This window comes from Dama dama, chromosome 13 (genome assembly GCF_033118175.1).
Source record: "Dama dama isolate Ldn47 chromosome 13, ASM3311817v1, whole genome shotgun sequence".
In the NCBI taxonomy this organism is placed as follows: domain Eukaryota; kingdom Metazoa; phylum Chordata; class Mammalia; order Artiodactyla; family Cervidae; genus Dama; species Dama dama.
In genome coordinates, this window is record NC_083693.1 from 73,768,111 (window position 1) to 73,785,387 (window position 17,277).

The following is a 17,277-nucleotide window of genomic DNA, read 5'->3' on the forward strand; positions in this document are numbered from 1 at the left end:
TGGAATAAGACTTCAAGTGAAATTTCCAGGTAAGTGAGGTTTACTCCTCAGACATACAACTCTTTTCTATTTGTAGGTACTTTACATGTGAATCTTTTAAAAACATTTCACTCACTTTCCCATCAGAGTTTCCTACAGTGATATAGTTATCACAATCCAGTACATGACTACGTTCCCTCTAACCTGTCTTGGGGAACCTGGCAGCTTAGAGCTGTTCTCCCAGACCACTCTTGGTTTGGTTTATATTTTCAGTCTCCTCCCCCATGACTGGATTGTCACCTGTCACTTTCTGTTAGTGTGTAAAGTTCTAGAAGTGCCTTTTAAGAGCTCTTATTTTTAATAGGTTTTAAACCAAGAAGCCAGATGACTTAAGTTTATTTTAAATTGTACTTAAAGCAAGACACCTGAGTGAGAGGTTTGTCTATGAATAAAATACACAAGGTTTGTAACTTAAAAGAAATATCATATATTCCCAGATACAAGACAATCTCCTACTTTCCTCAAAAGATGTAAAAGTTTCTGGATCCAAAAGTTTTATATCAACTTTCACAGACGTAAAACTTGTCTACTCATGCTATTTATTAATATACTAAGCCACATATTTTAAATCACATATAAAATATGTCCATTTGACATAATACTTGTTTCCATACTTCCACTTCATAAACATAACTTTATCTGAACTCTTCATATGCACCTTTAACATCATGTTAAATGTCCCCTTTGTTGCAAGAACAGCTTCTCGATCTAAAAGTTTTCTACACCACATCATCTGCCCTTTGGCCTAACCTGCTTGAGGTAATAAAGCAGTTGTTAAATCATCTATGATACTGTTGCTAAAATTCTATTTCAGATATAAAGAGTCCTTCATATAACAAAGGCAGTGATATTTTTTCATTTGTTCGGTAAGAATAATATGATCCATAAAGTCTAACACTTGCTGTGTGATATTTACAAGGCTCATTTGTACTGACATCTAACACAACGGGGAGGTCAGACCCAGGGCTATTTGATAAACATGGGCCAACCTTCTGCCTCCTCCCCTCTGCTTCCCCAGGTGACCTCTGTCAGCCTCCAGAAGCAGTCGTGACCTTGGTCGGCTCAGGCACGCATGCTTCCCCAAACAGTGCTGTGTTGTTCAAAAGACGGGGAATGAATGAGCACTCAGCAGCAGAGGGCACCGTGTGAGGATCCAAACCCAAGGAGGAAGGAGAGCCCCTCGCAGGGGACTATCTGTGGGGGAAGGCCTGCCTTATTCCGAAGCCTAGAGTAGCATGCTGAGCAATGGCAGAGCCCGGAACGGACCCTCGAAGGGCACGAGCCTGTGAGAGGCCTGAGCTGGGCCTCCCGCTGTGCCACCCTCACCCGCGTCACCCCGCCAGCCTGAGCGCCGTGTGGCATCACGTCCCGTCTGCAGCCGTGTTCTGAGCAGACAAGACTGCCCCCCAAATGCCTCCCACACCCAGCTGGTGCTAGTGGTAAAGAGCCCGCCTGCCAATGCCGGAGACGAGAGAGACACGAGCTCCATCCCTGGGTCGGGAAGGTCCCCTGGAGGAGGAATGGCAGCCCACTCCAGTACTTTTGACTGGAGAACCCCACGGACAGAGGAGCCTGGTGGGCTACAGTCCGCGGGGTCACAGAGAGTCGGACACGACTGAAGCGACTTAGCACACACGCACCGTGTACTCATATACAACTACTGAACTGTGGTGATTGATGATTTTGAGAATTAAGACAAATATATGGGAACTATAAGCTTTAAAAGATCTTAGACGCTCTTTCAAATTATTCTACATACCTCGTATTAGCTCATAAATATTCATCTCCATAAGTTCACATATTAGTGCAAGAGAACCAGATTTTCTGTCACTGAAGAAGAAAGCAGGATTTAAAATGGTTTTTTCCTTGTATTAACCAGAAAAAAAGCATCAAATATTTAACTCATTTGTAGACACTTCTGATAAACATAAAACACTCCCACAGCAAAGACCAAAGTGTAATGACCGAAACAGCAGAAGTTTTGATTTTCAATCGATATTTTAGGTAAAAATAATTTTAAATAATAATAAACCAACTTTAGGCAAAAATTCTAAAAGTTGGCCTCCCACAATTTTGGGAAAAAAGCATCTTGAGATTATAAAATTAACTATTATATCTTCAGATAGAAGAAAACAGGTTGAGGAGTTAGAGAAGCAAAACAAAGAAAGTAGGACTTAATTCAAGCTCTGTGGCTGCAAATTCAGCTTCAATTTACCTAAATTACTTCCACGTCACTGAGATACATCACAGTGTGGGGAGTGAAACACAAAACCTGGCCAGGGGCAAAAGGAGGAAGACGCCTCTCCCCACACCCCTGCAGGGTCACCCCAGGCCCCGCAGGGCGCCTGTGAAGGGGCTGGACGGGGCGCGCCGTCCCTCGGGCTGCCGTGGACAGAGGCGCTTTGCCCCTGAAGCGCTTGGCACAGGCAGCCCCGTGACCGTCCGTGCAGGCTGCAGCCTCCGGACCCGGCCGAAGACGTGCCTCAGAGCACGCGGGCCAGGAGGCCACGTGGCCAAGACACGGCACTGCGTTCTGAGTGTAGAACTGGTCAGCTCTCTGATGAAAACCTCCCCCACCTCAACGGTCAGAGACTGCGGTTCCCCGGACGGTGGTACAGGCCAGGCTTCCCGCTGAGGGGCGCCTTCTCGGAGCTTCAGGCCAGATCCCAGCCCCAGCCCCCAGCAGACGAGCTGTGCTCTGCCTTCTTCATTTGAACAGAAATGAAAACTCCCTTGAAATTATGTCAAGTACAGTGAGAACGGCTGCATGAAGTCATACCAAGATGGCAACTGCAGGGGTGACCTCAGTGCAGCCCCCGAAGGAGGGCAACACAGCTGACACACGGGGGTCCCGGGCCGCCGCCGCCCACACAGAAGCCAACGGAGTCTCCGGAGGGGGGCCATCTGAATGACGGTCGCTGCTGTGACACGGAGTCACCGCAACGAAGGCCTTTCCACTTTAGGACTCGGATGCAGACACTGGTCCAAATACGTGTCTGAGCTACAAAGCCAATATTTATAACGTCTACTGTGGTTTTCTTTCCTAAAAAGAGATCTAACAATTATCATGGAGGTTAGATACTTTTTAAAGCCCCAGTATACTCACAAAACCACTTCGTGCAACGTGAGAATGTTCGGGTGTGGGTTCAGGCGTCTCAGTGCTTGTATCTCTCGCAGGTTGTTCACTTGCTCAATACTATTGTGCAGGTAAAAATAAATAACGAGTTTATTATTTAGGTCAGCTTTAAAGTCAGGGTTACCAAATCACTGTTTATTATCCATGATCACAAGTTACAAGCTCACAAATAACGTCAAGCAAGTTTATCAGGTTTTATTCTCCCATCAGCAGCTGAACATAAGCATCTCATTTCTACAGTATCTTACAAAAATCGAGGCTCTTATGGCTTTGGACACGCATTCAAACTCTTCCCATCTAAACTCCTGAAAGAATACTTTGGTAGTTTCTCTTACAATTAATAAATATAGAAACAGAGACTAAAGTTTTCCATTAGTCAGTTTATAGGAACTAACTGAGCAATGTAAGCAACCTCTGAAAATAAGCATCTCACGTTCGGACCGGCCTTCTTTCTAACCTTCAATGCAGGCTGTACATGGCTTCAGTCATTTCTGGGGAGAGGCCTTCTCTCAGCAGGTGTGTCTTTGCTGAGGCTTTTCTTTATGGAGACTGCTCTGCCTGCCACTGCGTTCACACCCCAGGTCACAACAATACAAGTACCAGAGGCCAACGGCCTGAGGTTGGCTGGCACCACCCTCCAGACTCACCCTTACCAGGGCACTCTCCCTGTGGCTGGGCCCGTGAGGTCAACCCAGCCGAATGGCTCCGTCCACCAGAGACTCCATCTCAGGGGCTCCAAAAGAAATGGATTCTGGAAATATTCTTTCTCTGAACTGGCAAAACTGTTTCACCAACTTCTTTTTTCTTTTCTTTTCTTTCCCCTGGCCTCGCCATGTGGCTCGTGGGCTTCTTGTTCCCAGACCAAGGATTGAACCCAGGCCCCAAGGTTGAAACGAGTCTAACCACTGGACGTCAGGGAATTCCCAACCAACTTTCAACATGTAGAGTAAAGCTCAGCATTTTCTTTGGTTATTCAAAGAGTTATTATAGCCAATAGTATATTACTGCTGCTGTTTCAAATCAACACGGCTGGATATTTCCAGTCTCTCTCATGCAAATCAACAAATAGAAGCCTGATACGTAAGAACCTGGGCAGTCTGAGCATAAGCATGTTTCTGACAAAAAGCTTTCGGTCCCTTTTTAACTATTATCCTCTATTTCCCCCCTCATATCCAGGATGATATTCAAAATATTAGCAATTTACACACCATGGTCCACAACCAACCAGAAAAGACACAGCTCACTCTGCTGGTGCAATATCCGTAAGGAGGGTCCCTGCTGAACCCAGGACTGTAACCCTTTAGTTGCGGGAGAGAGGGGAGGGTCCGAGACTGCTGGGTGAGGGGCCAAGCACAGTGCGTAGGGCGGTGGGGTGGGGCCACACCCCAGAGGCTCAGGATAGCAGCTCCTTCCCGCCCAGGATCTGAGTTTTTCACTGCTTAGTAACCATTAAGGATGGCCATCCTGGGACGTGCAGGGACCAGACCACAGTCCTGTCTGTCCACTCTGCCAGTTCAGTGCCCAGCTCACCACCTGCTCCTCCCCGCACCCCAGCCTCCCCTAGGGGACTCTAGAGCAGTACTTCCCAAAACATGTCCCACAGAATTTTATTTCTCTGGAGAACGCTTTGTGGATAAACTGCATGTTGAGGAAATGTGAGACAGGGCCAATCTAGTTCCTTTCGGAGAGTGACAATTTACAGTTGATGTCAGAAGCTTTCAAAACTCCTACAAAATAAGGAAAACAGTTTACCTTCATTTAAACCAACATTTTCCAGACTTTCTGTGGGCACAGGGTCCTCTCTTACATAATATTAAGTCACCGTCCCTTAGAACTAAGGTTCTAGAGAACACACCACTCCAGACCATCCTCTGAGTGACAAGGCAGATACAGATTTTTTTCCTTAGGGCAGAGGAGATGAACACAGACACCAACAAGGCCAAAGGAGGAAGAAAAGAGCAAGCTGAGCATTCTTTGGGGGGCGCTTATGCAAACGGCGGCCAAGCATCTCTCCCTCCCTCCCTGGGGTGTGCGCTGGAAGGGCAGCCACGGTTCGCCCCATAGTCCCACACTGCAGAATCCCTGACCCAGGACCAGGCCACTGAAGACCCCCCACCGGTGCCTGCCAGCCCCTGCCCAGGGCATGCTGTAAGTCAGTGGTTATCAACCAGAGGGACCTTGCCCCCCTAAAGGACACGGGACAATACTAGAGACATTTTTAGTTGTCCCTGCTCCATTCAATGGCAGCAGCCAAGGATGATGCTAAATATCCTATGGTGCACAGGACAGGACCTGTGACAAAGATGAACCTGGGCCCAAACGTCAGCGGCACCGAGAAACCCAGCCTTAGGTGGAAATAGCAAGAAACCAGTTGGAGCTAGCAACAGTTCTAAATTTTGAACTATATACCTGATCTAAAAAAAAGAAAAAATAATCAGTCTTTTAGGACCAGTTAGTCAAATAGCTTTGTCATTTAGACAAACATTCACTCACCCTTCTCATCTTTAATAGGAAAACTGCTATGATATCCTGAAACACATTTTCTTATTGCAGACAGAATCATTCCATGCCTCCCCAGGCACTCACTCAGAACCAAGGAACTAGTGCAAACATTAGACAGGCACCCTGACGGTTCTGCTTGCCTCGGTTCAGGCAACAGTGTGCACTCAAATGTAAATCAACTCTGCTCCTTCTTTTAAAGATCCTGGGGGAAAAAAAAAAACTAAAAATCTGCAAAGTGACCACTTTTCTTCGCCTTGGAGTTGCTTTGAATTCTGTGGTCAAGTGACATTCAGGTTTTTTCTGTTTGTCTTTTTACTGTCCTGCTGGAAACAGAAAATATCATGGAGCGGAACACAGAGGAATGTAGGCAAGCCTCTGCTTCAAAAAGAACCAGCTGGGGAATTTCCCTGGCTGTCCAGTGGTTAAGACTCCAAGCTTCCAGTGCAAGGGGTGAGGGTTCAATCCCTGGTCCGGGAATTAAGATCCTACATGCTGTGGAGCAAGTAAGCCCGTGTGCCGAAACCGCTGAGCCTGGACCACAGCCACAGAGCCCGTGTGTAGCCCGCAACACAGTGGAAGACCCCCACGACACGATGACGATCCCAAGCTCTGTGACTAAGACCTAACGCAGCCAAATAAACATTCAAGCAGACATACACCATGAAGCAACAGGATACGCTCACTGGAATGGCCAGAATTTAAAGGACTAACCACACCAAATGCTGGAGAGGATATGACGCAACTAGAACTCGGGTTCTCTGCTGGTGGAAATGGAAAAAGGTATCATCATTTCAGAATAAGGCTGGGCTGTTTCACGTACAGTTAAATATACATCTACCCTGTGACCCAGAGATTCTATTTCCAGGTAATGACCTAAAAATATATACACACATTTACATAACCATAAAAAGTCTTGTATGAAGTTTTACAGTGGTCCAAAACCAGAAAACACCCGAAAGTTCCTCAACATGAGATGAGATAATGAGGTGTTTTGCAGTCAAAGCCTAGAATGGACACCACTCAGCGGTAAGAAGATGTAAGCTACTGATACGACAATGGGATAAACCTCAGAGACTGCATGGATGCTGTGATAAAGGAGTGGAGAGATTCCATTTAACAGGAATTTCTACAACAAGGTAAAGAGAAACAAAACAAAACCCAGAAGAGTGGCTACCTGGGATGGGAAGGGAGGACTAGGGAACCCGAAGGAACTCTTGAGGGAGAAAGAAATGCTCTATGCTTTGATTACACAGAGATATCCACTTGCAAAAATTATATAGTTCAAAAATGTGCATTTCAATGAATGCAAATTTTGCCTTTAAAAAAGAATTGCATAATAATAACCAAGTGGAATGCAAAAGTAGGAAGTCAAATATCTGGAGCAGCAGGCTTGTTTGGCCTTGGAGTACAAAGCAAAGCAGGGCAAAGGTTGACAGAGCTTTGTCAGGAGAACAAGCTGGTCACAGCAAACACCCTCTTCAGTAACACAAAGGACGACTCTACACGTGAACATCACCAAAGGGTTAGTGCCAAAATCAGACTGACTGTATCCTGTGCAGCCAAAGATAGAGAAGCTCTATACAGCCAGCAAAAACAAGAGTAGGATCTGACTGTGGCTCAGATCACAAACTCCTTATTGCAAAATTCAGACTTAAATTGAAGAAAGTAGGAAAAACCAGTAGGCCATTAGGTACGACCTAAATCAAATCCCTTATGATTATACAGTAGAGATGATGAATAGATTCAAGGGACTAGATCTGATACACAGAGAGCCTGAAGAACTATGGACAGAGGTGTGTAGCACTGCACAGGAGGTGGTGACCAAAACCATCCCCAAGAGAAAGAAATGCAAGAAGGCAAAGCGGCTGTCTGAGGAGGCCTGACAGATAGCTGAGGAAAGAAAAGATGCAAAAGGCAAAGGAGAAAGGGAAAGGTATACCCAACTGAATCAGAGTTCCAGAGAGTAGCAAGGAGAGATGAGAAAGCCTTAAGTGAACAATGCAAAGAAACAGAGGAAAACAACAGAATGGGAAAGACTAGAACTCTCTTCAAGAAAATTAGAGATACCAAGGGAGCATTTCATGCAAAGATGGGCACAATACAGGACAGAAATGGTATGGACTTAACAGAAGCAGAAGGTATTAAGAAGAGGTGGCAAGAATACACAGAAGAACTGTACAAAAAAGATCTTCATGACCCAGATAACCATGATGGTGTGATCACTCACCTAGGGCCAGACATCCTGGAGTGCGAAGTCAAGTGGGCCTTAGGAAGCATTACTACGAACAAAGCTAGTGGAGGTGATAGAATTTCAGCTGAGCTATTTCAAATCCTAAAAGATGATGCTGTGAAAGTGCTGCACTCATCACACCAGCAAATGTGGAAAACTTAGCAGTGGCCACAGGACAGGAAAAGGTCAGTTTTCATTCCAATCCCAAAGAAAGGCCATGCCAAAGAATGTTCAAATTACCATACAACTGTGCTCATTTCACATGCTAGCAAGATTCTCAAAATCCTTCAAGCCAGACTTCAACAGTACATGAACCAAGAACTTCCAGATGTACAAGCTGGATTTAGAAAAGGCAGAGGAACCAGAGATCAAATTGCCAACAAACGATGAATCACAGAAAAAGGAAATTAAAAAAAAATCATCTACTTCTGCTTCACTGGACTATGCTAAAGCCTTTGACTGAGTGGATCACAACACACTGTGGAATATTCCTAAAGAGATGGGACTATCAGACCACATTATCTGCCTGCTGAGAAACCTGTATGCAGGACAAGAAGCAACAGTTAGAAACGGACATGGAACAACAGACTGGTTCAGAACTGGGAAAGAAGTACATTAAGGCTGTACATTGTCACCCTACTTATTTAACTTATACGCAGAATGCATCCTATGAAACGCTGGGCTGGATGACTCACAAGCTGGAATCAAGATTGCCAGGAGAAATATCATTATGCAGATAATGCAAATGATACCACTTTAATGGCAGAAAGAATAGAGGCACTAAAGAACCTCTTGATGAAGGTAAAAGAGGAGAGTGAAAAGCTTAAAACTCAACATTCAAAAAACAAAGATCATGGGTTCTAGTCCCATCATTTCATGGCAAATAGATGGGGAAACAATGGAAACAGTGTCAGATTTCATTTTCTTGGGCTCCAACATCAATGTGGACAGTGACTGCAGCCATGAAATTAAAAGACGCTTGTTCCTTGGAAGAAAAGCTATGACAAACCTAGACAATGAATTGGTGCTTTTGAACTGTGGTGTTGGAGAAGACTCTTGAGAGTCCCTTGGACTGCAAGGAGATCCAACCAGTCCATCCTAAAGGAAGTCAGTCCTGAATATTCATTATAAGGACTGATGCTAAAGCTCCAATACTTTGGTCCCCTGATGCGAAGAACTCACTGGAAAAGACCCTGATGCTGGGAAACACTGAAGGCAGGAGGAGAAGGGATGATAATGAGATGGTTGGATGGCATCACCGACTCAATGGACTTGAGTTTTAGCAAACTCTGGGAGATAGTGAAGATAAGAAGCCTGGCATGCTGCAGTCCATGGAGACACAAAGAGCTGGACACGACTGAGTGACTAAATCACGATAGCAACCAAGCGGGGTGGGAGACCAGATGGAGTTATTCAGATTAATTAAAAATCCCAGGCTTGGTGGTGGTGGCTGTGGTACCTGGGCTCATTATACTACTGTTTACTTTGTATATACTTGAAAAGTTCTGTAATTATATCCTATTTAAGTGAAAGAGTCTTTAAGGTGACTCATGAGTTTCTTGCCTTTGTTTTTATTTAGAATCCCACACAGAAGACTTATTTTTGCAGAAGTAATTTGAGGACCACTGAGTGACGTGACTTGGGAAAAAGCTGTGTTCTGAGTCAAGAGCAGGCACCGCGCTGCCTCCCACAGCAGAGCACTGAAAGGACACCTCCCCCGGCCTCACACAGACGGGGGTCCCAGCCCCGCTCTACCCCTCGGCAGCTGAGGGACGCTGGGCAGCATTCGGAGCTCACCCCTCTAGGGGCGGGCCCCTCATTTGAAGGAGGACTCTCGGCTAGGGCTACTGGGAGGATTAAACGACATGTGCACACAATTTACCTGGTAGTGGGCATTGCTCTGGAACAACTGCTGTAAGTTTCACTTTTTGGGGGGCTGTGCCAGGAGGCATGCAGGACCTTAGTTCCCCAACTGGGAACTGAACCTGTGCTCTCTGCCATGCAAACACAGAGTCTAAAACCAGTGGACCACCAGGGAAGCCTGTGTAACCTTCATTTTTACTATTGCTACTCGTATTTATTATTACCTCAATTTTCCAAATAGTCTTCAAACTATTTTGCTGAGTAACTTGCACCAACTGTTAGACAACAAGTTGACCCATTACCGTGCCAAGCGTTTCACCTGCATCTTTAATTTAACCCTCCCCATGATCCTACGAGGTAGACACTGGGGTTGTTCCCGCTGCATAAATGAACTGAACCACAGAGAGATTAATGAACTGCCCAAGGTCACACAACTAAAAGTAGAAGAGCTGTTGGTTTTGCCCTCACCTAGTAACCCTATGCTGGCGAGGATTCACACAAGCTTCTCTTACTGCTTCGGAACAAAAAGAGAGATTCTACAAACATCAAGACTAACGACTTTTTTAATGACTCATTTTATTTTTTTACAACATTTCTAAAGGAAGAATACAGTCGTAGCAAAAAAAAAAAAAGGAGCATCTTATTAACAGTGTATTTCTGGTGAGTATAGGTGGGAGGACCCACTGAAGACAGATCAAAAAAATATCAAAGCAATTGGGTCATGATGCCTTATGCAAGTAACTAACTTCATCATCCCCAAACTAAGGCTTTGAGCCACTGAAGGAAGACAAATCTCAGGAGCTGCAAACGCCCATCCTGACACAGTACTAATGAACTGGCATATTATAATACCTCACCTTGACTTCCTATGAGTAAAGGTGACTGCCAAAGCCATCGATTTCTATTTCAGAGGCGCAGAAAGGAAGGGCTGGAAGTAACACTGGGAGGAGGTGGGTCAGAGGCTCTGAAACCAAGCTCCTTCTGGCTGCGTGACTCAGCGTGACTTGCCTCTGTTACTGACTGACTCTTCTTGCCCACACCACCCACACAACGGTGCAAGGTGACTCTGAGGTTTCACAATCATAAGCAGAGCAGAAATGGATTTTTAAAGGAACCTAAAATTATTCTTCAAGTGAATAAGATTAAACTGTTTTATATTGATGACAGATATTATAATCCAGAGCTCTAAAAGCTGACGATACTATTTTCATGGTTGAAAAGGAAAAATAAAACCAAAGAACAGAATAAAACTTGTGGATCAAGGATCAGTGACACTGGAACATCCAATAAATGGTCAGCAATAAAACTCCTAGAACTGACACCAAACGCAGCTTTCTTCCAGAACGTTCTTCTAGAAACTATAGTCATGTCTTCCTGTACAACAGAAATAACAGCAATACCTTTTTCAACGTTAGAAGCCACGCGCAATATGACTCATTCTGGATCATCTATGGTTATTTTCTGTTTGTTCTGATTTTTTTTTTAATTTTGAAGTTACTTTAGGCTAACAGAAGAATTGCAAACACAGTAAAGAAAGCCACTTTCACCTGGCTTCCCCTAATGTTAACATAACATTTATCGAAACTGCAAACGAACACTGGTACAACTCTACTCACTACATTAGACACTTTATTTGGATTTGCCCAGTTCTGCCACTGATGCCTTTTTCTCTCCTGGGATCCAGCAGATCACACTGCAAGTAAGTGGCCGTGTCTCCAAACTCTGTGATATCACCACAGCCTGTCCTTGTCATTATCGTCACAGTTTTGAGGAGGACTGGGCCGGTGTTTTGTAGAATGCCCCTCAGTGTGGGCTCTTCTGATGTATTCTCATAAATCAACTGAGATTACAGACCTTTGGAAGAGAATACCACGGAGGGGACACGCGATTCCCATGCCATTTATCAGAAGGTATGTGATATCAATATGTCTTATTAGTGATGACGCTGATGTTAATGATTTAGTTAAGCTAGCATCTACCAGGCTTTTCTCTGTAAAGTTAACTATCTTTCCCTTTCATTTTCTATTCTTTACAAGCAAGTCATCAAGTCCAGCCCTCAGTCAAATGGAAGGAAATTAAGCCCCACCTCCCACAGGAAGAAATAGCAAACAATTTGTGGACATAAGTTAAAACCACCACGGTAATTAATAAATATTCAGGAGATCATTTGAGGCTATGCAGAAATTCCATTCTCTTTCAAGTTTTAGCTTACTAATTTTAGCATTCATAAATTTATCTTGCCTGCAGAAATGATTACTTATTCTAATGATGACTTTCCATTTCCCTCATTCCTCTGTATCTATGAATCATAAATGAGAAAAAAATTTTCCCCTCATCCCAATTTGTTTATTCATTTGTCTATTTATTTACATCAGTATGCACTCAAGGTTATTTGAATGAAGAGAGAGGTTAGTGTACATATATGCTAGCTCTGTCTGCTGAGAAGACCTAAAGATGCTGACTTTCCAGTAGCAAAAAAAAAAAAAAAGAGGTTTAAAAAAGAAGAAAATGATGGGGGATGCCACAAGAATATAGGTGCCAACCTGAAGGTGCGCTCCACAGCCAGGGCTGGCTCAATTTTAGCTGGAACAATTATCAAATAAATAACAAGAGCACTGGATTATAGCCGCCTATGGTTTTCAACATATGTGTAAGAGTAAATGAGAATTCACAAGAGAAAACGCAAAACCTGTTCCCTGTGGGTTTGGATTACACAGGCCAGCAGACACCTGTCAGAAATAAGCTGGAGACACCATCAGTGATTCCGGACATCAAAGACCCACAAAACATCGCCAGCTCACAGCGTATTTCCTTTTAAGTAAAGCCAGTATGTGAAACTGGCTGTCAATAATCCCCCTCACACACACACACACATTAGAAAAAAACAAGGAAGCTATAACTGATTCAGTGATACTTTATTATAAAATCTTTATTATGGGTTTTGTAAAAAAAAAATAAGTGTTCTAATCAATCACTTCTAAAGTTAGGACAATTGCTTCTGAAACAGAACAAACGATCACACATCGGTAACACGGGCCAGCATCTCCCGAGCATTTACGAGTGCCTTACGCCCAGCTCCTTCCGCTTCCCCCCACGGTTAGCCCTCCGCGCCGCGTCCCACCTTGGTCAGTCCTGCTTCCGCTTCCCCCCTCGGCCAGTCCTCCTTCCGCTTCCCATCCCGGTAAGTCCTCCTTCCGCTTCCCCCCTCGGCCAGTCCTCCTTTCGCTTCCCATCCCGGTAAGTCCTCCTTCCGCTTCCCATCCCGGTAAGTCCTCCTTCCGCTTCCCCCCTAGGCCAGTCCTCCTTTCGCTTCCCATCCCGGTAAGTCCTCCTTCCGCTTCCTCCCTCGGCCAGTCCTCCTTCCGCTTCCCATCCCGGTAAGTCCTCCGTCCGCTTCCCATCCCGGTAAGTCCTCCTTCCGCTTCCCCCCTCGGCCAGTCCTCCTTCCGCTTCCCATCCCGGTAAGTCCTCCTTCCGCTTCCCCCCTCGGCCAGTCCTCCTTCCGCTTCCCATCCCGGAAGTCCTCCTTCCGCTTCCCCCCTCGGTCAGTCCTCCTTCCGCTTGCCCCCTCGGTCAGTCCTCCGCGTTGTGTCCCACCTCGGGCAGTCCTCCTTCCGCTTCCCGTCCCGGTCAGTCTTCCGCACCGCGTCCCACCTCGGTCAATCCTCCGGGCCTCACGACAAGGAAGCCACGGGCCGGGCGGACGAGGTACTTTCAGCATCAGGACCTGGTAGGAACTGCGTCCCTCGGGCGGCTCCCTGTTCTCCCCAGGGGCTGAGGTCAGCCCAAGGCACTTTTCCAGATACACTGCTCCCTGCCTCCCCAAAGGACTGCCCTCAAACCATTCCAATCTCCTTTCAGGGGAGCACTTCTCACATGTTACAGGTCTCTCTGCCTCCTGAAGGCCCATCGGTGGCCTGCGTGACCTCTCTTGGCCGACGGGTTCCCCAGAGCAGCCTTGACTCTGCACGGTTCTGGGACGGCAACCACCGTGGGAGTCATGGGGCCTGCAGGCGTTTTGTCCAGCCTATATTTCGTGTTTATGTCTCCACCAAAATTGCAGCTGGCAAGTCCTGCCATCTGCAAGCACGTCTACCCTGCACCCGGCGGTGAGCTGACAAGGAGCCCCGGCCTCTGACTGAGCGAATGCATCGGGGTCCCCTCTTGCTCCACTGGGTTTGTGGAGCGTTTGTCCACAGCGGCTGGCTGAGGCCGTCTGCTCCGGCGATGAGGGTAATCGCAACACTGGGCAGCAGATTCTCCACCAGGCGTAGTATAAAGGTAAAGACAGAGGTAGGGGGTGGATAAACAAATACAGAGAATTCAGAACACTGGGAGGAGGAAGTGATAGGAAGGAGGAGCAGCAGAAGCCCCTGTAACCACAGAGTCGGTCCAGCAGGTAAACACCGCGTGCTCTGGCCTGGCTCTGCCCGCCCAGTGACCTAGGTGACCCAGTCAAGTTACTTCACATCACTAACCACCTCTCCTCAGGTGCAAAACAGGGATGATGACGCCTGCCCCTTGGGACGTCACCAGGGTGACGTTACTGTTAGCCATTCTCCTTGATGTAAAAGGCCTCAACTGCTTTCCAATTTGAAACACTATCTTTGCATGCTGAGAGTTTGAAATCAAGGCCTATACCCCAAAACACTCAGAAGGCTCCACATTTTCAGGACAGGGATTACTATGTTTTTTAAAACGTTGCCTTAGATATTCAGAGGCTTCAATTCCTTTGATATTAAAACAGGCTGAGTTTCAAACCTCTTTATTGACAGGTAGAACAGCTGCGGTGACGCCATCCCTTATTTCCTTATTCTGACAGTTCCCCAATCACACCTGGTCTCTGACTCAGGGTGGTCCGTGGTGAGAAGCTGTAAACGCAAGGACTCCAAGAGGCTGCTCTGCAGGCAAGGCCACGGCAGTCTCAAAGGGACGAAGCGAGAACCAGAGGGCTCCCGGCACCACAAAATGCACTGGTCCCTCCCAGGGAACACATTTCTCTAAATCTTACCTGAAAGTTACTTTTTCAACACAGTAACTGATTCACAGCTAATTAAGTCACAAGGACCTCTATATCCCTAATCTAAGGTTTCAATTATAAAAATCCAACAAACACAACTCTTAGGAACATACAGAAAGTTTAAAGTGAGGTATACTTCTCCAGTTTAAATTTTTGTGACTGTTATTAGTATTATAGTAAACTTGGACATTAATAAATTCCAATACGATAAACATAAAATTAGCCTGTAATCCTCTCTGCCCAAAGAAATCTAATGTTACGGGTTATCGCATGAATACAATTTTCCCATTAAGTTCCTCTGATCGATTTGCACCTGTATCTGTGTTTAGTCTCACACAGGTCTTGGGCCGCCTACCTTTCAAAGTGCTGTTTCATCTGTTTACATGCATAGTAGTTTCCATCTCTCAGGTTCTGCATCTTCATAACTTCAGAAAACGTTCCCTCTCCTATTTTGCCAATTGCTTTATAGTCTATAAATAAAAACAATTATAAAAATAAAAGTTTTACTTGTGCATCTGTTTCACACTCGCTTCCAGACAGCAGCTGTCTCCATCTGTAAGATAGCCCAAAGCAGCACACTGAGGATGCTTTCCTTGTGTTTCCCAAGGTTAGGTGTTCCCCTCGTTTTAAGAGAAGCTGGGTTGTGTGTTGGCAACAGTCTCTGTCCCCCTCGAGTAGCGGGGACTCACACGGAGCCAGGAAAGGCTCGGGACCCTACAGGACGCGAGAGCAGAGCGCCAAGCGGGCAGCACGGGTGGCCCTCGCAGGAGCGGTGAGCCCGGGCCTGGCCTCCGGCAGGCCTGGCCATGCCCCAGTGGCCGGGGAGCACGCTCCTGAAAACCACCCTCCGAGGTCCCACACAAGGCCCGGTGGACCTGCGGCAGGCTCCTGGGGCTCTCGCTCCCTGAGTTTCTGGAAGCTGACAGCACGTCTCCCTGGGTTTGCGGCCACCACCACCATCACCGGGGCACAGATGGTGGTTCTGTAAGCTTCTAAGTCATTACAGTAAATCCCTTGCCACCTGAAATACCTGGAGCAGTTCCTGTCTTCCGGACTGAACCTCCACAGGTACAGAAAGGAGTCTCCTGGAGCGTGCTGGGAACAAAGACCGAATCCACGCAGTGAAGCAGCGAGGGGCAGAGAGCAGGCCGGCCGCTGGAGGGCCCAGTTTGTCAGGATGGAACAGCCGACGGCGGGAGACTGCCTGCAGCGACTCTGCCTTCGCAGGCCGTGTCCACTGCACCTGTCGGCCCAGGGGCAGCAGCAGGAAGAGCCAGGAAGACGGAGCGAGGCAAACACTCCCGACCCCCTGACAAGCGCTCTCCAGACAGGAGTGAGCACAGGGGAAACGGCTGCTTTCCAAGCAGAAACGGAAGGCGAGAGAGAAGCCCGGAAAGCAAACCCTTCATTGGGCTGGAAAAGCTTCCGTGGTTCAAATAAGAGGAGGAGAAGACCAAAAAAACTTCACAGAAAGCAGTTGTGAGACTTGACAGGTGAACAAGCTACTCAGCCTTGCACCAAGGTCACTGGAAAGTCAGGAAGGCAGCCAGTCTCCACCCCACCCAGGCACTTGCCTTAAGAGCAAGGAGACTTGCGTAGATTGAGGCAGCAAGGCACGACAGAAATAAGAGGCTCGAGAGGACACTTAGGAGAGAACACTGAGCGTGGACCTGACCAGCAGCAGACAGATCGGAAACCTAGTAAACAAGCATGGGCCGGAAGGAGCCCATCACTTGCAGGTGCCAAACCCACAACAAGGGAGAGCAGGCTTTTAAAACCATCCTCTCCAAAGGGGGGCCTTCTCTTTCAGACAGAGCACATTTTAAATACCTTGCGTGAACTCTGATTTGAACAAACTAACAGAAAAAAGGCCCAGTTTTTTAGAGTAATGTTTTTGAGAAATAGTGTGCTTAAAGATTTTTAAAGTGTTTATCCATTAGCAAGAATTATTGATACTAAAGTATTTCCAGGTAAAATGACACAATGTTGGGATTTTCTTTAAAATCCTATACATTCCCATTCACTTCTGCTGGAAGTATAAACTAATAAAACTATGACTCAGAATTCCACTCCAGGGTATAGTCTCAAGAGAAATGAAAGCATAAGTCTAAACAATGCAGTTACACATATGTTCGTGGAAACATTTTTACAATAGCCAGAAGTCGGAAGCAAAGAAACGTCCATCAACTAAAGAATTGGTCAACAGGGACTTCCTGGCGGTCCAGTGGCTAAGACCCTGCACTCCCAACGTAGGGACCCAGGTTCGAGCCCTAGTCAGGGAACTAGATCCCACAAGCTGCAACTAAAGATCCTGTACGCTGCAATAAAAACTAAATAAATGAAGATTCCGAGTGCCACAACTAAGACCTGGCATGGCCAAGTAAATTAAACGGATCAACAAAATACGGTCTAGCTACACAATGATGGTATTCAGCCGCAGACACATGCTGCAGCACGGAGGAAGTGTGAAAACGTCATGCTAAGCAA

The 17,277-nt window shown here is 46.3% G+C and overlaps 1 protein-coding gene across 2 annotated transcripts in view; it reads right to left on the bottom strand.

Moving 5' to 3' along the window:
* The window catches only part of MOK (MOK protein kinase), a 40,934-nt gene that overhangs the window by 12,899 nt on the left and 10,758 nt on the right, over positions 1-17,277 (bottom strand). For both annotated transcript variants that reach the window (XM_061159730.1, XM_061159729.1), the window contains exons 2-4: positions 15,146-15,260; positions 3,146-3,235; positions 1,799-1,869 (exon numbers count right to left, since the gene is read on the bottom strand). In XM_061159730.1, coding sequence (XP_061015713.1) covers positions 1,799-1,869; positions 3,146-3,235; positions 15,146-15,260 — 276 coding nt within the window. The remainder of the gene's footprint in view (positions 1-1,798; positions 1,870-3,145; positions 3,236-15,145; positions 15,261-17,277) is intronic.